Here is a 27,671-nt window from a genome sequence, read left to right on the forward strand (position 1 = left end):
CCAGGGTCCTGGGATCGAGCCCCGCATCGGGCTCCCTGCTCTGCGGGAATCCTGCTTCTCCCTCTCCCACTCCCCCTGCTTGTGTTCCTGCTCTCGCTGTGTCTATTTGTCAAATAAATAAATAAAATCTTAAAAAAAAGAAGGGGTACACCATTGGGGCATAAATTGCAGCAGGGATGTAAGTATCATTTGTTACAACAGGAATGTACCAATGCGTGGTAGACAAACCTTATGGTAGACAAAGTCAGTTAAACAGTTTCTGCAAAGCAGGCTGGAATGTCTTTGATGGAAACAGTTTGACTATCACATCTGGCCTCATCTCGATGTGGCCCACTCTGGGTGGACTGGAATCTGCCAATATTTGTAGTGACCCCAGCAGCATTTTGTTGACTTAGGGTTAGGGTACAATTCTTACAAAGCCTGGAGGTTTAAATTAATAATGTGACCATTAAGTACCAGAAAGGACTTATAGGAGGAATATAACCTTCTGAAGTTTTTGAAGGAACAGCTATTGAATTTCGTCAACAGAATTGAGTGGAAGATGACAGATCCAGCAATTGATTAAATTCAGAGCAGTAGCTAGCTATGTTCAAGGAAAAGAATACAAGAGAGCTTTGTTTTTACTTAGGCAGCAGACAGAGATCACAGGGAACCAGCAGTAATATGATAAGGTTATATCCTGCCACGTTGCTGAAAAAGTTTATTAGTTCCAATAGGTTTTTTTTTTTTTGTGGATCCCTTTGGATTTTATATAAAAAAATCATGTCATATGAAAGTAAAGATTTTTACTCATTCTTTTCCAATCGGCAGCATTTTCTTTTTCTTTCTTTTTTTTTTTTTAGATTTTATCTATTTGACAGAGAGAGACACAGCGAGAGAGGGAACACAAGCAGGGGGAGTGGGAGAGGGAGAAGCAGGCTTCCCACGGAGCAGGGAGCCCGACGCGGGGCTCGATCCCAGGACCCTGGGATCATGACCCGAGCCAAAGGCAGGCACCCAACGACTGAGCCACCCAGGCGCCCCTTCTTTTTCTTTTTTTAAAGATTTTTTTTTTAAATTTATCTGAGAAAGAGAGAAAGTGAGTGAGAGAGAGAGCACGAGTTGGGGGAGAGGCAGACTCCTCACTGAGCAGGGAGCCTGACAGGTGGCTTGATCCCAGGACCCCAGGATCACAACCTGAGCCGAAGGCAGACGCCCAACCGACTGAGCCACCCAGGCGCCCCAATTTTATTTCTTTTTCTTGCCTAATTTCCCTGGCTATAACTTCCAGTACAATGTTGAATGTAAGTGGTGAGAATAGACGTCCTTGTCTTGTTCCTGATCTTAGGGAGAGAGCAGTCTTTCACCATTAAGTGTGATGGTAACTGTGGGTTTTTCATAATCTGATCATGCAGAGAAAGTCCCCTTCTCATCCTAGTTTTTGAATGTTTTTATCCTGAAAGGGTGTTGGATTTTATCAGATGCTTTTTCTGTGCCTATTGAGATGATCACACGGTTTTAAATTTTTTATTCTATTAATACTGTGTATTTGTTACATTAATTGATTTCCACATGTTCAACCAAACTTGCATTTCTGGAATAGAATCTCACCTGGTCAGGGGCGCCTGGGTGGCTCAGTCGTTAAGCGTCCGCCTTCGGCTCAGGTCATGATCGCAGGGTCCTGGGATCGAGCCCCGTGTTGGGCTCCCTGCTCCGCGGGAAGCCTGCTTCTCCCTCTCCCACTCCCCCTGCTTGTGTTCCCTCTCTCGCTGTCTCTCTCTGTCAAATAAGTAAATAAAATCTTAAAAAAAATCTCACCCGGTCATGGTGTATAATACTTTTTTTATGTTGCTGGATTTGTTTAGTATTTTGTTAAGAGTTTTTTGAGAATATTCATAAAAGTTATTGGTCTGTAGTTTTATTTTCTTGTGATATCTTTGTCTAGTTTTGATATTAGGGTAATACTAGCCTTACACAATGAGTTGGGAAGCATTCCCCCTCTTCTGTTTTTTTGGATGAGCTTGTGAAGTGTGGTCACTTACTTCATGGCATCTTATTTCTTCAAAGCTAGCCACAGAGAGTCTGACCTCAGGGAGAGCCCAGTCCTTCTTTTAAAGTTTTTAACTTGATTAAGCAGGCACACCTGGGGTAACATCCCCTTTGATTAACTCAAAATCAATTGATCTCAGACCTTAACTACAGGTGCAAAATCCCCTCACCTTTGCCATATTCTATTGACTAGAAGCAAGTCACAGGTTCTGTCCACACTCACAAAGAGGTAATTATAAAGGGCATGCACACCAGGTGTCAGGAATCGTGAGATCACCATAAGGTCTACACCCTGAAAGGTATATACATAGTAAATGGCTAATAATTCTTTAAGTGTACTTAATCTATAGAGTCTCCTCTATAATGGCTTTTCTTACATTTTATTTGTTGTTGTTGCAAAACCCAGTCCATTTTTTTCTGCACTATTTCCCATGGTCTGGATTTTGCTGATTACATCTCCATGATGTTGTCAAACATGTTCTTTTATATTTTTAATTTCCTATAAATTGATAATTATACTTAGGGTTTGGTCACATGCAAATTCTATTTTTCTTTTTTTGGCAAGACCACAACACAGAAGACCATTACAGAAGGCACATACTGACCAGTCATTTCTCTTGTTGTAATAGTATCACCTGTTGGTAATCACTCCCTAGATCCATTAATTCATTAGAGGTTGACAATGTTGAATTCCAATTCTATCTTTTTTTCTTTATCTGACTACACTGAAGTTCACATAAGAAGGTCCCCAGGGATCCACCTTACTCCCTCCAGAAGAACAGAGTTGAGGTGACTGTGTTCTGATGGGGAGACAGGTATGAAAAAAAGGTAGGCAGATAGCGCTGAAGTTTACAGGTAATACCATAATTGTCTTGGTGATGAAGGGTTTGACCAATAAGTGAGCCAAAACACTGCAGAGGCATAAATGGGTCAGGCATTCACAGATTCAACATTTCTTCATTTCAAAATCTCCAGAAGACAGAGTATATAGAACCACTTCCCAAGCTCCTCCCACTCGGCCACTTTGAGAGGTGGTATTTATGGCCCTTCGAGAACTTCCTGTTGTGACACCCATGGTAGGGAATTTTCAGGAGTCTATCCAGACTTACACAAGTCCAAGTCACATTAAAGGGACTTGGGGTGCAGCAGGTAACAATCACGAACGGTCATGGACAGAACCAGGAGCATAGCAGAGGTCTGCAAGAATGTGCAGTCCATACTGGGGGCTCTGGAGAAACAAAGAGAGGAAGTTGAGGCGTGATTTCCTCCAGCCCGGCTTGCCATCTACCTCTAGGAGGTGACAAGGCTGCATTTCAGGGAGCATTTACCTCTCTTAATTCTCAGAGGCATGTGAGGATGGGGAGGGGATCTAAACTGCTCCAGTAGAGGAATGAACACTGACTCTGGTGTGCTGGACACAATGGCCCCCTCTCTGTTAGAGTTCTGTTTCTCCACAAACAGCAGGAAATCCAACAACAGGGAGTCGTGGCCTGGGTGGGGCTGCTCATGTGAACAATTCTTGCTGTTTAATCCTCTGTAGAACTTACACCTGTAACCTACCTGAGTGGGAAACTGACAGTAGGGAGTGTGTTCAGAATTCAAACAGCTGCTTCTCTCCTCCAGGGTTATGTTTTTTTTTTTTTTTTTTAAGATTTTATTTATTTATTTGTCAGAGAGAGAGTGAGGGAGAGAGAGCAGGAACGGGGAGAAGGAGAAGCAAGCTCCCTGCTGAGCAGGGAGCCCGATGCGGGCTCAATCCCAGGACCCTGGGATCATGACCTGAGCCGAACGCATGACGCTTCACGGACTGAGCCACCCAGGCGTCCCTCCAGGGTTATGTTTTTATTTTATTTTTTATGAATAGGTAATTCATGAATTGGTAATAAATTTACATGGTTCAGAAATCAAAGGGATATAAAAATATATAAATTAAGAAGTTTCACTCCCACCCGTGTGTGTGTGTGCACATACACACACACTTACACACACATGTCTACGTTTTAGTAAAAATTTATTTAATTCGCTTGTTGGTTTACTTTGTTTTCTTTATGCAAATATAAGCAATACCAATACATATTTTTATTTAACCCCCTTTCTCACACACAATTTAGCCTACCATATATACTGTTCCATACCTAGTTTGGTTTTCTTAATATATTCTAAAGATCTGTCTATAAATATATACATGGTTTCATTATTTCAACGTATTCCAATGTGCATATTACCATATTTTTTCTATTGATGGACAATTGAGTTATTAGCCTTCTAGTAGTACAAACAATACTACAATATAACTTTTTCCATATTTTATTATTTAATAGACTTAAAATTTTTTATTTTCAGTCCTCATGCACTTTTAATTTTTTAAATTCTTTCTGTTTCTACTGAAGCTGATTGATTACAGTGTAGCTAATATACAGTATTAGTTTCAGGTGTACAACAATTCCATCTACTATTCAGTACTCATCAAGATAAGTGTCCTTTTAATCCCCATCACCTATTTCACCCATCCCCCCACCTCCCTGTTTGTCCTCTGTAGTTAAGAGTCTGTTTTTTGGTTTGTCTCTTTTTTCTCTTTGTTTGTTTTGTATCTTAAACTTCATGTATGTGTGAAATCATATGGTATTTGTCTCTGTCCGACTGGCTTATGTCCGTATTATATTCTCTAGCTCCATCCATGTTGTGGAAAATGGCAAGATTTCATTCTTTTTTATGGCTGAGTAATATCCTATTACATATATGTATATATGTATATACACACACACACACCACATCTTCTTTATCCATTCATAGTCAATGGACACCCGGGCTATTTCCATAATTTGGCTACTGTAAATAATGCTGCAGTAAACATGGGGTGCATGTATCCTTTCAAATTAATGTTTTCATTTTCTTCTGGTAAATACCCAGTATGGAGCCCAATGCAGTGTTTGAACTCACGACCCTGAAATCAAGACCTGAGCTGAGATTAAGAATCAGACGCTTAACTAACTGAACCACCTAGGCACTGCCTCCCCTTTTTTTATACCTCATCTTCTTTATTCATCCATCAGTTGATGGACATTTGAGCTCTTTCTATAATTTGGCTATTGTTGATAATGCTGCTATGAACATCGAGGTGCATTTTTCCCTTCAAATTAGTATTTTTGTGTCCTTTGGGTAAATACCTAGTAGTGCAATTGCCGGGTCATAGGATAGGTCTATTTTTAACTTTTTGAGGAACCTCCATACTGTTTTCCAGAGTGGCTGCACCAGTTTGCATTCCCAACAGTGTAAGAGGGTTCCCCTTTCTCCGCATCCCTGCCAACATCTGTCATTTCTGACTTGTTAATTTTAGCCATTCTGACTGGTGTGAGGTGATATCTCATTGTAGTTTTTATTTGTATTTCCCTGATGATGAGTGATGTTGAGCATCTTTTCCTGTGTCTGTTGGCCATCTGGATGTCTTCTTTGGAAAAATGTCTGAATGTCTTCGGCCCATTTTTTATTTTTATTTTTTGCCCATTTTTAAATTGGATTTTTTTTGGTGTTGAATTTTATAAGTTCTTTATATATTTTGGATACTAACCCTTTACCAGATACGTCATTTGCAAAAATCTTCTCCCATTCCAAAGGCTGCCTTTTAGTTTTGTTGATTGCTCCCTTCGCTGTGCAAAAGCTTTTTATTTTGATGAAATCCCAATAGTTTATTTTTGCTTTTGTTTCCTTTTTCTCAGGAGACATATCTAGAAAGAAGTTGCTACAGCCAATGTCAAAGAAGTTACTGCCTGTGTTCTCTTCTAGGATTTTTATGATGTCAGATCTCACATTTAGGCCTTTAATCCATTTTGAATTTATTTTTGTATATGCTGTAAGAAAGTGATCCAGAGGGGCGCCTGGGTGGCTCAGAAGGTTAAGCGTCTGCCTTCGGCTCAGGTCATGGTCCCAGGGTCCTGGGATCAAGCCCCACATCGGGCTCCTGGCTCAGCGGGGAGCCTGCTTCTCCCTCTCCCTCTGCCTCTCTCGCTGCTCATGCTCTCTCTCTCTGTATCTCTGTGTCTTAAATGAATAAATAAAAAATAATTTAAAAAAAGTGATCCAGATTCATTCTTTTACATTTGCTGCCCAGTTTTCCCAGCACCATTTGTTGAAGAGACTGTCTTTTCCCCACTGGATATTCTTTCTTGCTTTGTTGAAGATTAATTGACCATGTAATTGTGGGTTATTTCTGGATTTTCTATTCTATTCTATTCTATTCTATTCTATTCTATTCTATTCTTGTAGAGTACCATACTGTTTAGATTACTACAGTTTTGTAATATAATTTGAAGTCCAGAACTGTGATGCCACTATCTTTTTCAAGCAATTGCTTTTCAAGCAATTTTTCAAGATTGCTTTGGCTATTTGGGGTCTTTTGTGGTTTCATACAAATTTTGGGATTTTTTGTTCTAGTTCTCTGAAAAATGCTGTTGTTATTTTCATAGGGGTTGCATGAAATGTGTAGATTGCTTTGGGTATTATAGACATTTTAACAATGTTCTTTTTTCCCATCCATGAGCACAGAAATTCTTTCCATTTCTTTGTGTTGTTTTTGATTTCTTTCATCAATGTTTTATAGTTTCAGAGTACAGGTCTTTCACCTCTTTGGTTAGGTTTATTTCTAGGTATCTTATTATTTTTGGTGCAATTGTAAATGGGATTGTCTTCTTAATTTCTCTTTCTGCTGCTTCATTACTGGTGTATAGAAATGCAACAGATTTCTGCACATTGATTTTGTATCCTGCGACTTTGCTGAATTCCTTTTCAGTTCTAGCAGTTTTTTTTTTGGTGGAGTCTCTTGGGTTTTCTATATATAGTATCATGTCATCTGCAAATCGTGACAGTTTTACTTCTTCCTTACTGATCTGGATTCCTTTCATTTCTGTTTTCTGATTGCTAAGGCTAGGACTTCCAGGACTGTGTTAAATAAAAGTGGTGAGAATGGACATCCTGGTCTTAGAAAAGCTCTCAGTTTTTCTCCATTAAAGACGATGTTAGCTGTGAGTTTTTCATATATGGCCTTTATTGAGGTTACACATTTTTGACAAAAATACTACCCTTTGCTACGGAAGTGTAGCAAAAATACTATAGGAAGCACCCTTCTCAGTGCTGCATATTCAGAGTCACGTAACATCTATGTCATTTTACTGGTAATGTTAACTTTGATCAGTTGGTTAACCCAGGGGTGTCTGCCAGGTTTCTAACCATAAAGTTACTGTTTTTCCCTTTGTAGTTAATAAATATCTTGGGAGATATGTTGAGACTATGCAAATACACTGTTTCTCATCAATCTTTCACCTACTAATTTCAGCACCCATGGATGGATCTTGTCTGCAACAATTATTTCAGTGGTGTTCTTTTCAAAAAGATTTTATTTATTTATTTGAGATAGAGAGAGAGAGTGAGAGAGCAGGAGCAGGGGAGCAGAGGGAGAGGGGGAAGCAGGCTCCCCACTGAGCAGGGAGTCCGATGCAGGACTCGATCCCAGGACCCCGGGATCATGACCAGAGCCAGAGGCAGACGCTTAACCCACTGAGCCACCCAGGCACCCCTTCAGTGGTGTTCCAATAGTGCTTTTCTAACGTCCTCATTCCTTTCATATTTATTAATTAGAATTATTCTGTAAGTAAAAGTTGTCCCTCTCCCCTCATTTATGTATTCGATTAGTTATTTGTATCAGTTTGGGCTCATTTATTTTATTCTATGGGTTATGTCTAACAGTATCATTATTTTCTGTTTCAAATTGTTGGCCATTGCAAGCTCTTTCAGGTTGGCTATGGTGCCCATTTAATATGATCACGTCTTTTCTTTTTTTTTTTTTTGAGTACTTCCTTAATTTCTGGGACTACAAGACACTCCAGCTCATTTTCTATCTTCCCTGCGCCAGTTCAACTACTTTTTCGAGGAACTCTAGTTCCTTTTATTAGAAAATATTTAGAAACGTGGATCTGGTTGCTATGTATGCTCATTGGTATTCATTGGGCTATTATTGCTTCTAGGCCCTCTTAGGTAACTTGGAGACTTGGAAATATATGAATGTATTATTAACTCATGCCACATACATTTTGCCTGCCTGCCTTCCTTCCTTCCTCTCTCTTTCTCTCCCCCTTCCTTTCTTTCCTTTCTTTCTCCCTCTGTCTTCCATCTACCTACTTACCTACCTACGTACTTACCTACCTCCCAGCCTCTGATTCCAACGCAACACCACAGAGCTCATTCCACCCTTACCCTTTTCCTTAATTATAACTTCTTTCACTCACAGTGAGAAATCTGGCTCTCATTAACCACAGAATATTTACTTATTTGTTCAACTATAGTATTCACATAAAGAGGTTTCAAAATTGCCAACCCATCCCTGGGAGAAACAAATTTATTAATTATAGTATGGTATTTATGTTCAGTTCCTTTCACTAATATACAGTGAAAATGCTGTTTTCCAAGTTATGTAGGTTATGTCTTTTCTTCCCCACCCCCTTCACTGTAGTGTTGTTAATTTGTAAAGTAATTAGGTTCATATTTAAAAGTTAGTGTTCCATTTTGGGTCCCCTCCCTGCATCCATTTAAAAAAATTATGTATTATAAAATCCACATTTTGTGGTATACATTGCTATGGGTTTTGACAAATGCAGAGTCCTGTGTCCACTACCACAGTCATGATACACCAGTTGAAGAACATATGAGTTGTTTCTAGCTTTTGGCAATTATGAATGAAGCTGCTTAAACATTTACATATAGGTTTTAGTGAGAACATAAGTTTATTTATCTTGGGTGAATACCTAAGAGTGAGATTGCTGTTTAATTTTATATGAAAGTATATGTTTAATTTTATATGAAACTATATAATGTATGAAAGGTCTAGTTGGTCCATATTCTTTGAAGCAGTTGTTATTATCACCCTGTTTTGTTTTAGTCATTTTAATAGGTGTGTAGGGGTATTTCATTGTGGTTTTAGTTTGCATTTTCCTAATGACAAATAATGTTGAACATATTTTCGTGTGCTTATTTGCCCTTTTATTTGGTCAAGTGTCTGTTCAAGTCTTTTGCTCATTTTTATGTGTTGTTATAAAGTCTTATTATAAACTTTTGAGAGTTTTTTTAACATATTCTGGATACAAGTTAGATACGTGTTTTGAAATTATTTTCTCCTAGTCTTTGGCTTGTTATTCTTCTTGGAAGAATAGTTTGTTTGATGAAGCCTAATTTATCTTTTTTTTTTTTTACTGGACTGTGGGTTTCATGTCATATCTTAAGAAATCTTTGCTAACCCAAGATCACAAGCTTTTCTTCCATGTTTACTTCCAGAAGTTTTATATCTTTATGTTTCACATTTAGGTCTATGATCCACTTTTTTGTGGTAAAATATACATAACATAAAATTCATCCTGTTATCCATTTTTAAATGTACAATATGGTGGCATTTAGTATATTCACAATGTTGAACAACCATCTCCAGTATCTGGTTCCAGAATGTTTTCATCACCACACAAGGAAACCCCCTCTCTATTAAGCAGTCACCCCTTACCCCACTCTTCCCCCAGCCCCTGGCAACAACTACTACTTCCTGTCTCTATAGATTTGCCTATTCTGGTTATTTCCTTTAAATGGAATCATACAATATGTGGCCTTTTTATCTGGCTTCTTTCATGTAGCATAATGTTTTCAAAGTTTATCCTGTGGCATGCATCCATGCTTCATTCCTTTTTATGGCTGAATAATATTGCATTGTGTGAATATACCACATTTTGTTTATCCATCCATCACCTGATAGACACTTGGATTACTTCCACCTTTCAGCTATTGTGAATAGTGCCTCTATGAGTACCTGTATACAAGTTTTTATTCGAACACATGTTTTCAACTATTTTGGGTATACATCTATAAGTACAATTGTTGGATCATATGGTAATTCTATGTGTAACTTATTGAGGAACTGCCAAACTATTTTCCACAGAGGTGGTTCAATTTTACATTCCCATAAGCAAGGCATTTAAGTTCCCAATTTCTCCAATATCCTTGCCAACGTTTCAGAGTACATAATTTCTTTCAGAAATAAAAGCAGGGAACACTTCCCAGCTGATTTTATTAGGCCAGCATTACCAAATACTAAAATCAGAAAAGGATATGATAGAAAAAGAAATCTGAAGACCAGTATCTCTCACAAACATGACACAAAAGTCACTAAACTATTAGTTATATAGGGGCCCCTGGGTGGTGCAGTCAGTTAAGCGTCCGACTCTCAGTTTTGGCTCAGGTTGTGATCTCAGGGTTGTGAGATCGAGCCCTACACTGGGCTCTGTGCTCAGCACGGAGTCTGCTTAACTCACTCTCCCAATGCCCCTCCCCCCTGCTCTCTCTCTTAAATAAATCTTTTTTTTTTCCAAAGATTTTATTTATTTGACAGAGTCACAGTGAGAGAGGGAACACAAGCAGGGGGAGCGGGAGAGGGAGAAGCAGGCTTCTCGTGGAGCAGGGAGCCCGATGCGGGGCTCGATCCCAGGACCCTGGGATCATGACCTAAACCGAAGGCAGACGCTTAACGACTGAGCCACCCAGGCACCCCTTAAATAAATAAATCTTTAAAAAATTTTAGCTATATATATGTAAATATATTTTATATATTTAAATTTATTAAAAGATATAGAAAACATACAGGAGACTTATAAAAGAGATTACACACATATGTATATATCTCACACATCATAACAATGAGGGTTCATGCCAGGAGTGCAAGGCTGTTTCAACATATGAAAATCAATCATTTTAATTTACCATATTAACAGACTAAGTAAATCAAGCCATATAATCATCTCAGTAGATGCAGAGAAAGCATTTTATGAAATTAATATCCATTTATTATAGAAGTTCAAAGCAAACTAGGAATATACTGGAAATTCCTTAACCTAACAAATGGCATCTACATAAAACCTACAAGTTACATCATACTGAATGGTGAGAAATTGCACGCTTTCTTCCTAAGATCAGAAAAATAGGCAAGAATGTCCTCTCTGACTACTCCTATTCAACAGTCTGCTGGAAGTCCTAGATAGTGCTGTTGGGTAAGAAAAAGAAAGAAGAGGCATTCTGATTAGAAAGAAAGAAATAAAACTCTATTTCCAGACAACATTGTTGTCTATGTAGGAATAATTTAAAAATCTACAACTGGAATTAGTGAGTTTAGTAAAGTTTCAGGATACACTGTCAATATATGAAAGTCAATTATATCCTATATACCAGTTACGAACAACAGGAATTTGGAATTTAAAAATATAACATATACAATATCACCACAAAAATGAACTACTTAGGTAGATAGCTAACAAAATATGTATGGGATCTGTATACTGAAAAGTAAAAAACATCAACGAAAGAAACCAATCATCATCTCAATAAATGGGGGGGGTGCCTGGGTGGCTCAGTTGGTTAAGCCTCTGACTCTTGATTTTGGCTCAGGTCACGGTCTCAGGGTTGTGAGATCGAGCCCTGTGTCAGACTCTGCACTGGGCGTGGAGCCTGCTTAAGATTCTTTCTCTCCCTCTGCCACTGTCCCCGCCCCCCTCTTTCCCTTTTTAAAGAATAAATAAATGGGAAGATAGACCACACTCAAGGATTGTAAGACTCAAAAAATTAAGATGCCAATTCCCCCCAATTTGATCTATAGATACAATGTAATTCCAGTCTAATTCCCAGCAAACCCCCCCTTTTTTTAGATACCAACAAAATAATTCTAAAATTAATATGGTAGGGGCACCTGGGTGGCTCAGTCGTTAAGCGTCTGCCTTCGGCTCAGGTCATGATCCCAGGGTCCTGGGATCGAGCCCCGCATCGGGCTCGGAAGCCTGCTTCTCCCCCTCCCACTCCCCCTGCTTGTGTTCCCTCTCTCACTGTGTCTCTCTCTGTCAAATAAATAAATTAAAATATTTTTAAAAAATAAAATTAATATGGTAAAATAAAGGAGCAAGAATAGCCAAAACAATTCTGAAAAATAAAACAAAGTTGGAGTATTTGCTTGACTTAATTTCAAGACTCACTGTGGAGCCTGTTATCAAGACAGTGTGGTATCGACAAAGTGCAAGAAACACAGACCTGATAGAACAGAATAGAGAATGGAGAACAATATAGAAAACCCTAAAATTGGCCCACACAAATGGAGTTAACTGTTTTTCTTTCTTGTCAGAGAAAGAAGTACAAATAAGCAAGGACAGGGAGAAGGCTAAAGGACCCTGTGGTACTGGGTTTGAGTCAGAAATATCAGTATAAACTCATGTTTATTTAAAAATAGATACAGCTAAAGACATAAAAATACATATGTATGTATCCATGGGTTAGGATATATATAGGTATTTCCTCGCTCTTTGATGCCACTACAGTGATACACCAGTAGCAACGAACACACCTAATACCAAGAGTTTGGTTTCTAATGCCACTTTCCAGCAAAGGAACCAGATCTCATTGGAGAAATTAATAGCTGATTCTAGATCTGGAAAAGGGAAAATACAAGATGAGCCTGGACCATCCTATAGTTCTAGTAAATAAGGAAGTGCCCTCCTCTACAGTAAAAAGATGGAAGCATGTCAGAGGGATGCAGGAGCCAACCTCAAAGACCTAATGGCTAAATCTGTAACCATTTGTGCCACCTAAAAGATGCAGTATTGGAATATAACACAAAGAATAAAATAAATGTCCATTCATTCATATTGATATAAATAAATAATTGAATAAATAAATAAATGGAGGATGGAAAGGGCAAATCTTTCTTACAGAAGAATCCCAATTAATAAATGCAGAAGCGGGGTGCCTGGGTGGCTCAGTCGGTTAAGCATCTGCCTTCAGCTCAGGTCATGATCCCAGGGTCCTGGGATCCATCCCCGCATCGGGCTCTCTGCTCAGTGGGGAGCCTGTTTCTCCTTCTCCCTGCCGCTCCCCCTGCTTGTGTTCCCTCTCTCGTTGTCTCCCTCTGTCAAATAAATAAATAAAATCTTTTTTAAAAAAAGATAAATGTAGAAGCAATGAGGGAAACAGAAAATTGCTATTAGAACAAGATAGCAGTATTGCTGAAGGGAAGATCCACTGATGAATGCTAAAATTGCTGAGTAAAACTTTAAGGAGAAACAGGATGTTTGCATAACCTCCAAGTAATTCCCTTGTGGTGGTTTTAATATGACCATGAACTCTTTGATACCCCTCCATCCAGAATGTGGAGCTTAATCCCCCTTCTCCTTTAGTATTGAGGACTTTGACTAATTTCTAACGAAGAGTATGGAAAGAGGAAAATAGTAACTTTATAACAGAGAAACTTGGGAGATACCACTATAGCAAAGTAACCAAGGTTAATATCACCAGTAAAAAGTCATGTTGATACCATCTGTCCCTGAAATAATGCAATGAGAAGGGCACATGATCTCATAACCTCATCATATGTTTATGATAAAACATCAGACAAACACAAGATACATGACTACTCTTCAAAAGTGTCAAGCCCATGAAAGACAAAGAAACACCAAGAAGCTGTCACAGACTGGAGGAGACTAAGGAAACATGATATCTAAAAGGAATGTGATATCCTGGATTGGATCCTGGAATAGAAAAAGCTTAGTAAAGGATTAACCTTGCCCAAAGAAAGGTTTGGCCCTTTGCCCTGGCTCCTAGGAGGTAACACTTCAGCCTTTAGAGTGTCTTGTTTGATAAGAGAATCTGTTTACCTGAAGGCTTGAGCCACCTGGACAGTCTACACTAACAGTATAATTTATGGTAGGGGCTTTGGGCCATGTGGTATCAGCTCAGCCTCTGGAGGGCTACAGACTATATATATATGTGTGTATATATATATATATATATATATATATAGTCTCTCTCTCTCTCTATATATATATATACACACACATTTAATGGGAAAATATATACTTGCTAAAATTAATCAAAAGAAAAAATGGAGTAGCTATTATAATATAAATTTTTTTACTAGTCATTTTATAATTAAATAAATAGAAAGATATACCCTGTTCATGGATCTGAAACCTCAATGTTGTTAAAATGTCAATTATTTCCAAATAGATCTATAGATTCAATTCAATCCCAATCAAAACCCAAGCAGGTTTTTTTTTATAGTAACCAACAAACTGATTCTAAAATTCATATGGATTTCAGAAGACCTACAATAGCAAAAATAACTGTGGACAAGAAGAGTAAAGTTGGAGGACTTACACTATCTGACTTCAGACTTATTATGAAGCTATAGTAAAGCAGTAATGCTATAGTAACACAGAAGCTACCACAATACCAAGTGTGGTACTGGCATTAAGACAGAAAAACAGAACCGAAGTACTTCAAGAAATACTGCCAACTGATTTTTTACAGAGATGACAAGACAATCTTTTTCAACAAATGGTTCTAGAACAACTGAACAGCCATATGCAAAACAAAATGAGTTTAAATCTTTTCCTAAGACCATACAGAAAGTTAAATCAAAATGGATCATAGAATCAAAAGAGTCAATATTATAAAATGTCTAGATGAAAGCACAAGATAAAATCTTAGTGACCTTGAGTTTTACAAAAATTTCTTAACGATACTCAAAAAGCTTGAGCTATAAAAGAAAGTATAAATGAACTGGAATTATTAAAATTAAAAACTTTTGCTCTTCTGTTATTCAAATGAAAAGGCAAACCTAGGAGAAAATGTTTGCAAAATATGTATCTAACAAAGGATTTATATCTAGGATATATAGAGGACTCTTACAACTCAATAACAAGACAAACAGCCCCATTTAAAAATGGGCAAAGTATTTTAAGGGAAACATCAACCAAGATGATATATAGATGGCAAAAAAGCACAAGATTCTCAACAGCATTAGTTATTAGGAAAGTGTACATTAAAACCACAGTGAGATACTACTTCACTCCCACTAAAATGGTTGAAATTAAAAGGAATAATCATACTCAATGAGGGCAAAGATATGAAGCAAATGGAACACTTATATACTGCTGGTGGGAATATAAAATTGGTACACCACTTTGGAAAACAGTTTAGCAGTTTCTTAAAAAGTTAAATATACACTTACCACATGACCAAACCATTCATTCCTAGATATTTATACAAGATAAATGAAAGCTATGTCCACACAAAGCCTTATATATAAATGTTCACATCAGTTTTATTTGTAATAGAAACAATACATTTTAATCAACACATGAATGGATAAACAAATTTGGTATATATATATACATATATACAATGAAATTCCACTTAGTAATAAAAAGGAATGAATATAGATGCCTATAGCAACACAAAGAAATCACAGAATAATCATGCCGAATGAAAGAAGCCAAACAAGAGTGCCTATTGTATGATTCCATTTATACAAAATTGTAGAAAATGCAACTAATCTATAATGACTGGAAACAGATCAGTGGTTGCCTGTGGATGGGGGGAACGGTGTAGGGAGGGACAGTTGGATGACAAGGTGTATGAGGAAATTTCTGGGGGTGACGAGTATGTAACGTATTTCTATTGTAATGATGGTTTTAAAGGTGCATATAGGGCACCTGGGTGGCTCAGTTGGTTAAGCGACTGCCTTCGGCTCGGGTCATGATCCCGGAGTCCTGGGATCGAGTCCCGCATCGGGCTCCTGGCTCGGCGGGGAGCCTGCTTCTCCCTCTAACCCTCCCCCCTCTCATGCTGTTTCTCTCTCTCTCAAATAAATAAATAAAATCTTTTTAAAAAAAGGTGCATATATATGTCAAAACTCATCAAATTCTATTTGCCGTGTGCTAATTATACCTCAATAAAGCCGTAAAATATATTTTGAGGACAATGGGAGAAATTTGAAAATAGACTGGCTATGACATATCATAAAATTAGGTTGATACTAATAATCCAGTTATGTGGGAGAATATCCTTATTTTTAGGAAACAGATGTTCAAGTATTTATGAGTGTAACGCTGTCCATAACTTACCATCAATTTTTCAGGGAAAAATTTACATATACACTGTTGAATCTAGTTGAAAGTTATACATGTGTGTTCACTGTGCTGTTCTTTCAATATTTCTACATGATTAGAAATTTGCATAATTAAAATGTGGGAAAAATAATATTGCTTTATCATTTTATTGCCCATCCTCCTCTTCAGAGAGAGAAACATTATCTTTGTCATACTGGAATGTAGGCAGATCTTTTCTGGGAATTTCTCCAGGGAGAAAAACATTCTCTATCTTTACTGCCCAGGAATATAAATAAATGTGAGCACATTGGCTGTTAATGTCCAGACAATGAGAAACATGAGAGATTCATGGAGAACTATCTTTGAATAGGAGGCTAGGGACAATCACTCACAGCTAAAAAGAATAATGATATGAAATGAATGTAGACGGTATGAAATGGATGGAGAAGATGACAAAGACATATTATATATGCAATAACTGATGTCCTTGAAGAAGAGAAGAAATGGATCAGAAAAACAGCTCATTGTAACTAAAATTAATTCAGAAAGTCAAGACCAAGGCATATGCTTCTAAAGATCCTTGACTTCGTGCATAAAAAAGAATTATATGGCAGAGATGTACAAGAAAAAAAAAGAGAGGGGAGTAGTCTAAGACTTCTCAATGGCATCACTCAATTTTAAAAGAGCAACATTTACCAGATTCTCAGGAAAAGGAAGTAACTTACCAATCAGGGTTCAATCAGGTAAGCGGGTTCTATAACTATTATGGAATAAGGAATTTTTTATATGAATTTGACCATGCACCACTGTGGGAGTAGCTGGGAAAGTAAAGGTATGGAAAGGGGAGTTGGAAGATTAGAGAAGTCACTAAACCACCCTTTTGAAACAGTGGCATGGGTGGTGGATAAGTCCCAGCTTGCAGGAAAATCTGAGAAGCCAGGCACATCCAGCTGCTGAATTGAGACTGTCAAGGGAGAGCTTATAGAGAAGTCTATGAAAAGCTGTTGCTTTTGTGGGCCTCAGCCAAGCATCTTATGGTGGGCCTGGGACCACTGGTGGTCACCAGTGCTGGGAGATACAAAGAAGGGCTGAATATAGAATGGAAGAGAGTGAGGAAAAAGTAAAACTTTCTGGGTACCTCTGCATCTGTCCTTCACTGTGTCTAATCTTAAACTTGTAGAGTAATGGTTGTTCCTTCACTTTGACCTACCAAATCTCATGGAGTCTCTACTTCTGGCCAACTCTAACCTGGAGTCAAATAGGATTCTTGAAAACGCATTTCTTAGTATAATCCAGACAACAATAGAGTAATACAGCCCAATTATCTAATATTTTCCTATCGAAAGGAAAAGTTTTGTGGTGAAGCAACATTACTTGAGTTCAGAAGTTCCTTCAGGTTTGCTCAGTTTTTTTTTCCTTTAGTTAAATTCACTTCTAAAATAACACTCATCACATTTAACAGTGACCTCCTTGTCACAAATTCCAAGAACCAGTTTTCCATCTTCATATGAATTGACCTCTACTCTGGAAAATTCCCCAGTAAAACACCGCTTCCACAGTGTTTCCAACACTGTCTTCTGTGAGCCTCTTGCTCACCTGGTATGTTTTTTTTTTTTTAAGATTTTATTTACTTATTTGACAGAGAGAGACACAGCGAGAGAGGGAACACAAGCAGGGGCAGTGGGAGAGGGAGAAGCAGGCCTCCCGCTGAGCAGGGAGCCCGATGCTGGGCTCAATCCCAGGACCACGGGATCATGACCTGAGCCGAAGGCAGACGCTTAACCGACTGAGCCACCCAGGCGCCCCACACCTAGTATGTTTTTACCTCTCTGGCTGCTCCTTCCTATTATCCTCTTGGCCTGGTCCTCAAATGTTGGTAGCACAAACCTTGGTCCTAGGTCTGCTTTTCCAGTTACCCAGTACATTTTCTTTAGGTAACTAGCTGAGACTAAGATACCACAAACAAGCTCTCATATCCTGGCCAAGCAGAGAGAATTAAAGGGTACAGGAAGTGGGGTACATCTAATATTCATCGAGACCTGCTCTTCATGCATAGTTCTAAGTGCTTTATACAAACAAATGCATTAACTTCTTGTTATGGGTAATTGTGTCCCCCCCCCAAAAGATATGTCCAAGTTCTAACCCCCAGTATCTCAGAATGTAGACTTATTTGGAAACAGAGTCTTTATAGAAGTGTTCAAGTTAAAATGAGGCCATTAGGGTGGGCTTAATTCAATATGACTTGGGTCCTTACAAGAAGGGGAAAATTAGACACAGAGACAGACATGCAAAGGGTACACAATGTGAAGATACACAGGGAGAAAATGGCCATGTGATTAGAGTAATGCATCTAATACCAAGGAATGCCTGAGGCTGCCAGAAACTAGGAGAGAGGCATGGAACAGTTCCTTTCCTAGAGCTTTCAGAGGGAGTATGGCCCTGCTGACTCCTTGATTTCAGACTTCTGGCCTCCGTAACTGTGAGACCAAGCAATTTCTGCTGTCTGAGCCACTCAAGTTGTGGTGCTTTGTTAGAATTGCCCTGAGCAGCTAATACACTTTTCATATCAAATCTAGGAGATATGTACTAGTGTGAATGTCCTTTACTGCTGAAGAAATTAGGACAAGAAGGTTAAGTAAACTGCCTAAGGTAACACAGCCAGTAACTAGTAGAGCCAGGACTAAAACCTTAGCAGACTGGTTCCTGAGCCCATCTACCTAACCACTATGCAAACTACCTCTTAATATTTTTAACAGCATTGCTTCTAGTGACAAAAAAAGTTAAAAAAAAGGGTGTGTGTGTATAAATCTTAATAGGAAAAAGGTTGAATAAATTATTGCATATCCATCCCTATGAACTATCATGCAACCATTCAAAATAGTTGTTGAGTAATAAAGCAAGATGCAGAGATAGTTGTATGACATGATCCCATATTTGAAATTTAAGGAAGAAAACAATCCTTATATAGCTTCTATCTGATTATAAGCATGGGGACACATGTATGTCTATATATAATTAAAAGCACAGATTAGAACATGAAAGTGTTCATAGTAGTTGATTAGTATTGGTTATCTGTTGGAGATGAATAGCAGAGGAGGAAATTCAATAAATAATAAATGTATTAGTTAGCTTTTTTCCTGGGTAACAAGCCACCCAAAACTTAGCACTTAAAACAATCAATACTTAATCAATGACACTATGAGTTGTCCGGGATGGGTGGGATGGATGGCAGAGCTTTTCTACTCTGCGCCAGTGTATTACTAATCTATTACTATGTAACAAGTTACCCTAAAATTTAGCAGCTTAAAACAACAAGTATTTATTATCTCACAGTTTCTGTGAGTCAGGAATTCAGGTGAGGCTCAGAAGGGTGTCTCTGGCTGAAGATCTTCATAAGGTTGCAGCCAAGTTGTCATTTAGGGCTATGGTCTCATCTGAAGGCTAGCCTGGGAGGATATGCTCCCAAACTCACTCACATGGGTCTCTCCATAGACCTGCCTCATGAGATGGCAGCTGGCTTCCCCTAGGGTGAGCCATCTGAGAGAGTACCCGAAACAGAAGCCACAGTTTCTCTGTAACCTAACCCTGGAAGTGACATCCCATTACCCCAGCTTCATTCTATTTACTAGAACCAAGTCACTAAATCCAGCCCAAGCTCGAGGAGGGGATTATACAAAGGTGTGGATACCAGGAAATGAGGATCATGCAGGGTCATCTCAGATGCTACTGACCACAGCGGGCTTGACCAGGGTTGGATGGCTAGTATAGCTTCATTTGCACGTCTGGCAGATGAAAATCTGGTTGGTGTCGGGAACCTCAACTGGGATGGTTCATCTCTATTCCATCACTGCTCCATGAAGTCTCTCATCACCTAATAGCACAACCTGGGCCTTTTCACACTTGTCCTTAGGATTCCAAAGAGGAGCAAAAGTGGGCAAACCTCAATGTGTAAGCACTTCTCAAACATCTGCTTGTGTCGTATTTGCTAATGTCCCATTGGCCAAAGAAATGGCCACGCCCAGTTTTAAGGGTTGGAGAAATGGACTCCATCTCCTGATGGGTGAAGTGGAAGAGTCACATTGAAAGGGGGGCATATATTTTGATGTTAATGGCCAAAGGAGACCATCCAGACTTCTGTCTTCTGCCTGGGATGTAGACATCTGGAAAAAGCATAGCTCCCATTCTTATAATAAGAAAAAAATATGGGCAATCTACAAAATCATAACTTTTCTTGAACTCATCAAAGAACTAAGACCATAGAGCAACCAATTAGCTTGACGTATAAGACAAGTGCCTCAAAGGAGATTAGGAAGTTGTCACTGGGTCACCTGTGGCAAAGCAAGAAGGAAGATGGGTCCACCATAGCAGCAGTAAGATTTCAGCAAGAGGTTTTAATGAAATTTTAAAGGCTGAGTGTGGGATAGTATGAGAATATAGAACCCCTGAGAACTGGAGACCTAAGGACAGTCGGCCTTCACTTGCAGGCTCTTTGCTACAGACCTCCACTGGATGCTCACCAGTAATAATGGGGGTAGGGAAGGAGACTGGAGAAAGCCTCTCTCAGTGGTGCAGGCCTGCAAGGGGACAGCTGCTGATAGAGAAATGGCACAAAGCCCCAATGGGACCCTACTTCCTTACAGAACAAAAGCCTTAAACCACTGGGGGAAGTGATGCAAACCCAGTCACCCCCAGGATACAGGTGCAGATCTGCTGTGGCTAGAGAAAAAGGAAAAGGAAAAAAAAAAAACTTCCATTCATGGGGGAAGGGCGGGTAATCATCCTGAGCTGAGACCACTAAAGGCCGTTTACCAATGGGGAGAGGCAGGATCACTGAAAAAAAAAACAACAAAAAACTCCACCCTCAAGACCTAGGGATACAAGTCCTGCCTAAAACTGGGGTTGGCCCAGGACAACTCCTGACCCCTATTCATTAGGTCACCAAGACCCAAGTAATAACAGCAGTCTATTACTAAGGGAGAGACACGGGCATGGAGAGAGATCCTCCCTGAGATGCAGGAACACAGGAAAGGCCTAAAGGCAAGGGTGGTACAAGAATATTGAGAAAAATTATCTGGAAAACCAGTGCCTACCCTAAGCCCACGGTAATATTTGAGAAATTTGAAGTCTATGGTACAATGAAGGTACCACAGCAACAAAACCTAAACCCAGCCCAAATTCTGACTGGGTGGACTCACCCCCTCCCCCCTTAATGATTTGTCAGAAGAGCAGTCATAACTATTTCCAGGAATAAATATTATTTACCTCAGTTTCTATTCTCCTACATACAACATCTAACATTCAGCCAAAAATTATTAGATGCAAAACAGCAAGAATAAACAGTCCACTGTTAAGAGACAGAGCAATAAAAAAATCCCGACTCAGCTGACCCAGTTGTTAGTATTATCAAGTAGGGAATTGAAATTAACAATGATTAATGTGTTAAAGGGGATGGTGGGAAATGTGAACAACAGGTATGAACAGATGGGGAATTTCAGCAGAAGAATGAAAACTGTAAGAGTCAAATGGAAATACTAGAAATAAAGAAAACATAACTCAGATGAAGAATGCCTTTAATTGGGTTCATCAGTAGCACTAACAGAAGTAGGGGTTAAACAGATCAAACAGGGTAGGGGTTAAAATTCGTGAACCTGAAGATAGGTTAATAGAAATTACCCCAACTGAAACACAAAGCAAAATAAAGATTGAAAAGGGACACACATATAGAAAGGGTAGAAATTTGTAACATTTTTCTATCTAACACAATCTACCTTCTGGTCATTAATTATTTATATTACCACACCATGCAAAATATGTTCACCCTCATTCCAAGACCTCCAAATGTCTCATCCCAAATTAGGGCATCAGGCTCAAACCCAGGACCTCAAGTCTTCGGTATCAGGTTCAGATGTGGCTGAAGCTCCTTGGGTGCAATTTCTTAGGTTCTTGATCCAGCGACCTGTGAGCTAAATGACAAGTTATATGACCATCACCCCCCCATACACACACACACACACACACACACACACACACACACACACACACACACACACACTGGTGAGACAGGGACTGTGAACTGCAGTAGATACTCTCATTTAAAAGAAGGGAGGAACAAGAGGCACATCTTAGTCACTGTTCCATAACAATTCTGAAGTCGCACAGAACAAATGTCGTCAGGTCTCCCTGCTCCAGTGGCAGATGTTTCTTGACTGGGTCACAGTTCTACCTGGGAATAGCTTCCCAGTCCATTTTAACATATTGTTCTTGGGTCTTCTCTCTGAGACATCCTTCTTTTCCCATAAGAAATGGCAGCTGAGTAACTTTCTCTGCTTGCTTCATGTTCATAGAAGTTAGAGAAGGTAGTCCAAGGCTGCTTTTCATTTTGGACTGTTTCAATTCCTTTAAGTCCAACCCGGAGGTAGTAAAACTCTATTAGAAACTTAAAGGTGTTCCACAAATCTCGTCTGTATTTAGTCCATGCCCCAAATGCCACATTGACAATTCTTTTTACAACAGGCCCCTCTCTACTTTAGCAATGTTTCAGGCTACTGGACAATGTCATGAAGTTTTTAGAAGCCTTTGGGTTTAGCTGAGAGAGTCTCCCAAACACCAACTCAAATATTTCACACATTTTAACAAAGGGTCTTATAGCTGCATCCATGATTTGATCTCTACCGTGAGACCATTTTTCACCGTGAGAATATTTTGATGGCTGGAGACACTTGGAGATGTGTGAGAAATAGTTATTTTCCAACCCAGCAAGTCCTGGCTTTTTGGGTATTTCTTCTGAATTCTGCTTGTAAATGGAACAGTTATTTCCTTAGTTCATCTCTCTCCTGGTACCTCACCGTATGCAGCTAAAAAGAAGCAAATTGGTATTTCCAACATTCTCCACAAGTTCATTTGGTATATTCTCTATCTTCTCACAGAGCATGCTGTTTTGCTATTCTTTTCCCTAGTAAATAACATGAGCTGCCATCTTTTCCAGCCTTTCTTAACAGTTTTCCTCATTGTTTCCAGTCTCCACCTGCCACCCAGGCCCAGAGCTAATGCCACATCTTATGTTTTGTATAATCCACCCCCAGCCCCGATGTGTATACACTTTTAGGTATTACTTAGCATTTTCTGTGCAACAAAGTACCCAAAACTTAGTAGCTTAAAACAATAATCATTTTATGTATCTCATAATTCTTCAGGTTGGCTGGGGTAACTGGTATGGCTCTTTCGGTGTGGGCCAGTTTGGCAGGGGCTGGAGGTTGAGGAAGGTCTCACTCTCCTGCCTGGCAGTTGTTCTAAGAGGCCTCATCTGTGCTGGCCCATCTCTGTTCCGTGTGGTTTCTCATCCCCCAGCAGAATACTCTTGAGTTTCTTCACATGAAGTTCTCAGAATTCCAGAGAGCAGCAAGAGAAGACAAGGCTCAAGGCTGATTTTTCTCCAGCCTCTTGAATCTCTTTGCTAATGTACATTGGCCAGAGCAAATCACATGGCCAAGCTCAAGAGTCAAGGAGTAGAGCTCTACCTCTTAATCAAAGAAAAAAAAAAAAGAGTAGCATGCATAAAAGGATGGGAGAGGTCTGTGGCTATTTTGCATTGTACCACAAGGAAAGAAGATAAACTGTCGTGGAAACCAGCATGAATTATAGGATTATATTTATGTGTTCAAGTGAGATTATATCTGCAGATGTGTGTATATATAAAACCATAATGACTTGAAAACTGTGGATTCACAGGAGGATTCAATAGGAAAGATATTGGACAGACACAATTATATTAAATTCCAAAAAGAATTTCAATTCAACGATTCCTCCTTTTGTGTAATGTGTTCTGCCACAAACACCCTGAAGAACTGAGAGTAGGTCTACGCATCAAATACATTATTTTGTTGTTCTTCCTTTCATTTTGTTGCCACTTTACATTGCTTAATATGACACAGTAAACATGACTGTCATTTACATACTTTTGCTCACTCCATCTATAAAGAATTTGGTAACAATTTGCCTTATAATACTTTCTATAGGGAGGCTTTTCTGAATGCATCAAACTGACAGCATTCTTCCCAGTATGAATTCTATTATATTTTGTGAGACCATGCAAATATGAGAAGTCCCTTTTATTCAATGCATTCTTAGAGGGTCTCTTTTGAATAATTTTTCTTATCTCAGGGAGAGAGGCTGATGGATGCTTTTTATCATGCAGTATATTCATATAGGATCTGTCTTGGATGAGTTTTATGACACACACTTGGACCTGACTTCTGTGATAAGGCCTTCCTCATTTGTAAGAAAAAGGGTTACTTTCATGTATGAATATTGCGATGCATACTCAGGACCGATTTCTGAGTGAAGCCCTTTCCACAGTCACTGCATTTATAGGGTTTATCTCCAGTATGAATTGTCTGGTGTTTATTGAAATTTGACCTGTCAGTGAAGGCCTTCCCACATTCTGCACACATGTATGGTTTCTCTCCTGTGTGAATTCGCTGATGTACTTTGAGATGTGGTTTCTTGGAGAAGGATTTCTCACACTCAGGACATTTATAAGGCTTCTCTGTTGTATGAATTCTCTGATGTGTAATTAACTCTGACTTCTGGATGAAGGCCCTCCCACAATCAGCACAGACATAGGGTTTCTCTCCGGTATGAATTGTCTGGTGTTTGTTGAAATTTGACCTGTCGGTGAAGGCCTTTCCACATTCAGCACATATATAAGACTTCTCTCCTGTATGAGATTTCTGGTGAGTATTGAGATTTGACCTGTTGGTAAAGGCCTTCCCACATTCAGTGCATATATAGGGTTTCTCTCCTGTGTGAATTCGCTTATGCATCTGGAGTTGTGACTTAGAAGGGAAAGATTTCCCACAGTCACTGCATTCATAAGGCTTCTCTCCAGTATGGATTCTTTGATGGGCAATCAAGTGTGCCTTCTGGATGAAGGCCTGCCCACATTCAGTACATATGTAAGATCTCTCTCCTGTATGAATTCTCTGATGCATCCTGAGTGTTGACTTTTGGGTAAAGGCTTTCCCACACTCACTGCATTTGTGGTGTCTCTCTCCAGTATGAATTTTCTGATGTACGTTGAGGGCTGAGTTCAGGGAGAAGCCTTTCCCACATTCACTGCATTCGTAGAGTTTTTCTCCAGTGTGAGTTGTCTGATGCCTAAGTAGAGAGGACACCTGGAAAAATGATTTTCCACATTCATTGCATTTATAGGGTTTTTCTCTAGTATGAGTCTTCTTATGCACAATTAGTTCTGAATTCTGGATGAATGCCTTCCCACATTCAGTACATATATACAGTTTTTCATCTCTATGAACTCTCAGATATATACTGAGTAGTGGCTTCTGTGTAAACACATCTACACATTTGCTAAGTTCATGAGGTTTTTCCACAGTGTGGATTCTCTGAGGTGCAAAGAGGTGTGACTTCTGGGTGAAGATCTTCCCAAATTCAGAACACATATCTGCTTTCTCCCCAACAGGAAGCTTCAGATTGTGACTGAATGCTTGTTTGAGACCGAGGACTTTTCCACACTGATTACTTTCACAGAATTGGACTCCTGTATGAGTATTTTCATGGTTAGTATAAGAAGAGCTCTGTGTGAAAACCTGACCATGTCCAGTATTTTTATCAAAGTTCTTTGTTGCATTGTTTTTACTAGGAATACGTATGTCCAAATTATGCCTAAAACTCTTTCCCAATGAGTCACATTTATGGGGTCTTTTCTGTGAAGGAATATGATTTGGGCTTGGATGAACAAATTTTCCACTGTCTTTATATTCAAAATCCCACTCTGTATTCAGTACTTTCTTATTGATGAAAGCAGCATGACTCAGAGGTTTGCTCTGTTTTTCCTGATATCTTTTTATCTGTTCAGAATCTTGCCACAGTTCTTCTAAAATGGAATACAATGAATCATCTCTTGTATCTTCACCCTCCATCTCACTATGAAATGAAGCTTTTCCAGAAATTCTTTTTTGTGAGGTCTTAATCCCAAACCTCCCATCTAAAAAGAGAAAGAAAAAGTAAAATTGACATAAAGAATAGATAACAGAGGATTAAAAGGTACATATAAGCTAATCCAAATTGAACACAGGGGGAAACCAGTAAATATGATGATGATGGCCACAATGATGACAAGAGATACACATACAGCATTTATCATGTGCCAAGTTCCTGCATAATATCTATGATGTTCCAGGCATTGCTCTAAGAAATATACATACATATATGTACACACACACACACACACACACACACACACACACACACACACACACCCCTACTCAATCCTTTCAATACCTTTGAGGTATTTTCTATTATTATCTACCTATCATAGATAAGAAAAGTGAAGCTCAGAATGGTTATTTATATAATTTGCTCTAAAACATAGTTATTAAGTGTTGAAGATTGGAGTTCAAACATAAGCAATCTAGTTCTATTTTGGTAGGATATAAAGTAGGGTGGATATAAAGATATAAAGTAGGGGGGATTGAAGATTAAAAAGACAAAGGTTTTAAGGGAAAATATCTGTGGAGAGACTAGGTTTGGAGGGGGTGATTCAGAGTCTAAGTTCACATGAGCTTTTTGTTTTATTGAAGATTTTATTTATTTATTTGATAGAGAGAGACATAGCGAGAGCAGGAACACAAGCAGGGGGAGTGGGAGAGGGAAAAGCAGGCTTCCCATGGAGCACAGAGCCCGATGCAGGGCTCGATCCCAGGACCCTGGGACCATGACCTGAGCTGAAGGCAGACACTTAACGACTGAGCCACCCAGGCACCCTTCACATTAGCTTTTCTTTATTTTTTAAAATTTTATGTTATGTTAGTCACCATACAATCCATCATTAGTTTTTGATGTAGTGATCCACGATTCATTGTTTTCGTATAACACCCAGTCCTCCATTGATCCTAAATCCTCACTACCCTTGCTCCTTTTTGCTTGTTAGCCACAATACCAAGTCAATGTGATCAAAAAACCAATTTAATTTGCTAACATAGTCGATTCTAAAAGTTCTCATTACAAGGAAAAAACACTTTTTGTTTTTTCGGTATCTTTATGAGATGGATTTTAACTAGGCTTATCGTGGTAATCATTTCACAGTGTATTTAAGTTAAGTCATTATGCAGTACATCTTAAACTTACACAGAGGTGTATGTCAATTATATCTCAATAAAACCAAGAAAAAACTAATTTATTCCTGCCTATAGGAAAAATACTGTAGTCACAGACATCCTGTCCTATACAAACAATAAACAAGATATCTATACTCCAACTCTCCATCTAGGTATAATTGTTTTCTTGGCCCTAAAAATATATACATCTAACAAGAAGCATAAAATCAGAGAGAAGACAAGCTATCTGTGGTAGGTTGAAAGCTGTCCACTAGAATCTGTTTCATCATTCTTTCCCATTAACAGAGGAGCACTCAGGCATATGCCTGCCCAGTCATATAACATTTCTCAGCCTCCTCTGAAAATTGGTATGGCCATGTGACAATGTTCTCATCAACAGAATGTGAGAGAAAATGATGGGTGCCACTTTCAAGCCAGAGCACTGAGACAGTAGGCATGTTTTCTCTATACCCTCGTCTACCTTCTTGCTTACTAAAATCTGGACTTGGCAGTAACACAGATACAAACATGCAGATGCCACACACACACACACAAAACAACCCAAGAGATGATG

At 39.0% G+C, this 27,671-nt stretch overlaps 1 protein-coding gene across 3 annotated transcripts in view; it reads right to left on the reverse strand.

Annotated features, from left to right (window-relative positions):
• ZNF81 (zinc finger protein 81) overlaps nt 1–27,671 on the reverse strand; it is a 129,928-nt gene that overhangs the window by 8,246 nt on the left and 94,011 nt on the right. The window contains exons 6-7 of one of the 3 annotated variants that reach the window (XR_012381012.1): nt 17,794–25,986; nt 15,172–15,587 (exon numbers count right to left, since the gene is read on the reverse strand). Coding sequence is in view for 1 of the 3 variants with exons in the window: in XM_025857940.2 (XP_025713725.2) it covers nt 24,278–25,986 (1,709 nt within the window). In the remaining 2 variants the exon portion in view is untranslated. Of the gene's footprint in view, nt 1–15,171; nt 25,987–27,671 lie in introns of those variants that run through there. The other 2 variants (XR_012381013.1, XM_025857940.2) reach the window with 2 other exon arrangements.

This window comes from Callorhinus ursinus, unplaced genomic scaffold (assembly GCF_003265705.2).
Source record: "Callorhinus ursinus isolate GAN/ISIS: 27379988/994484 unplaced genomic scaffold, GSC_fseal_2.0 scaffold16, whole genome shotgun sequence".
NCBI classification, from domain to species: domain Eukaryota; kingdom Metazoa; phylum Chordata; class Mammalia; order Carnivora; family Otariidae; genus Callorhinus; species Callorhinus ursinus.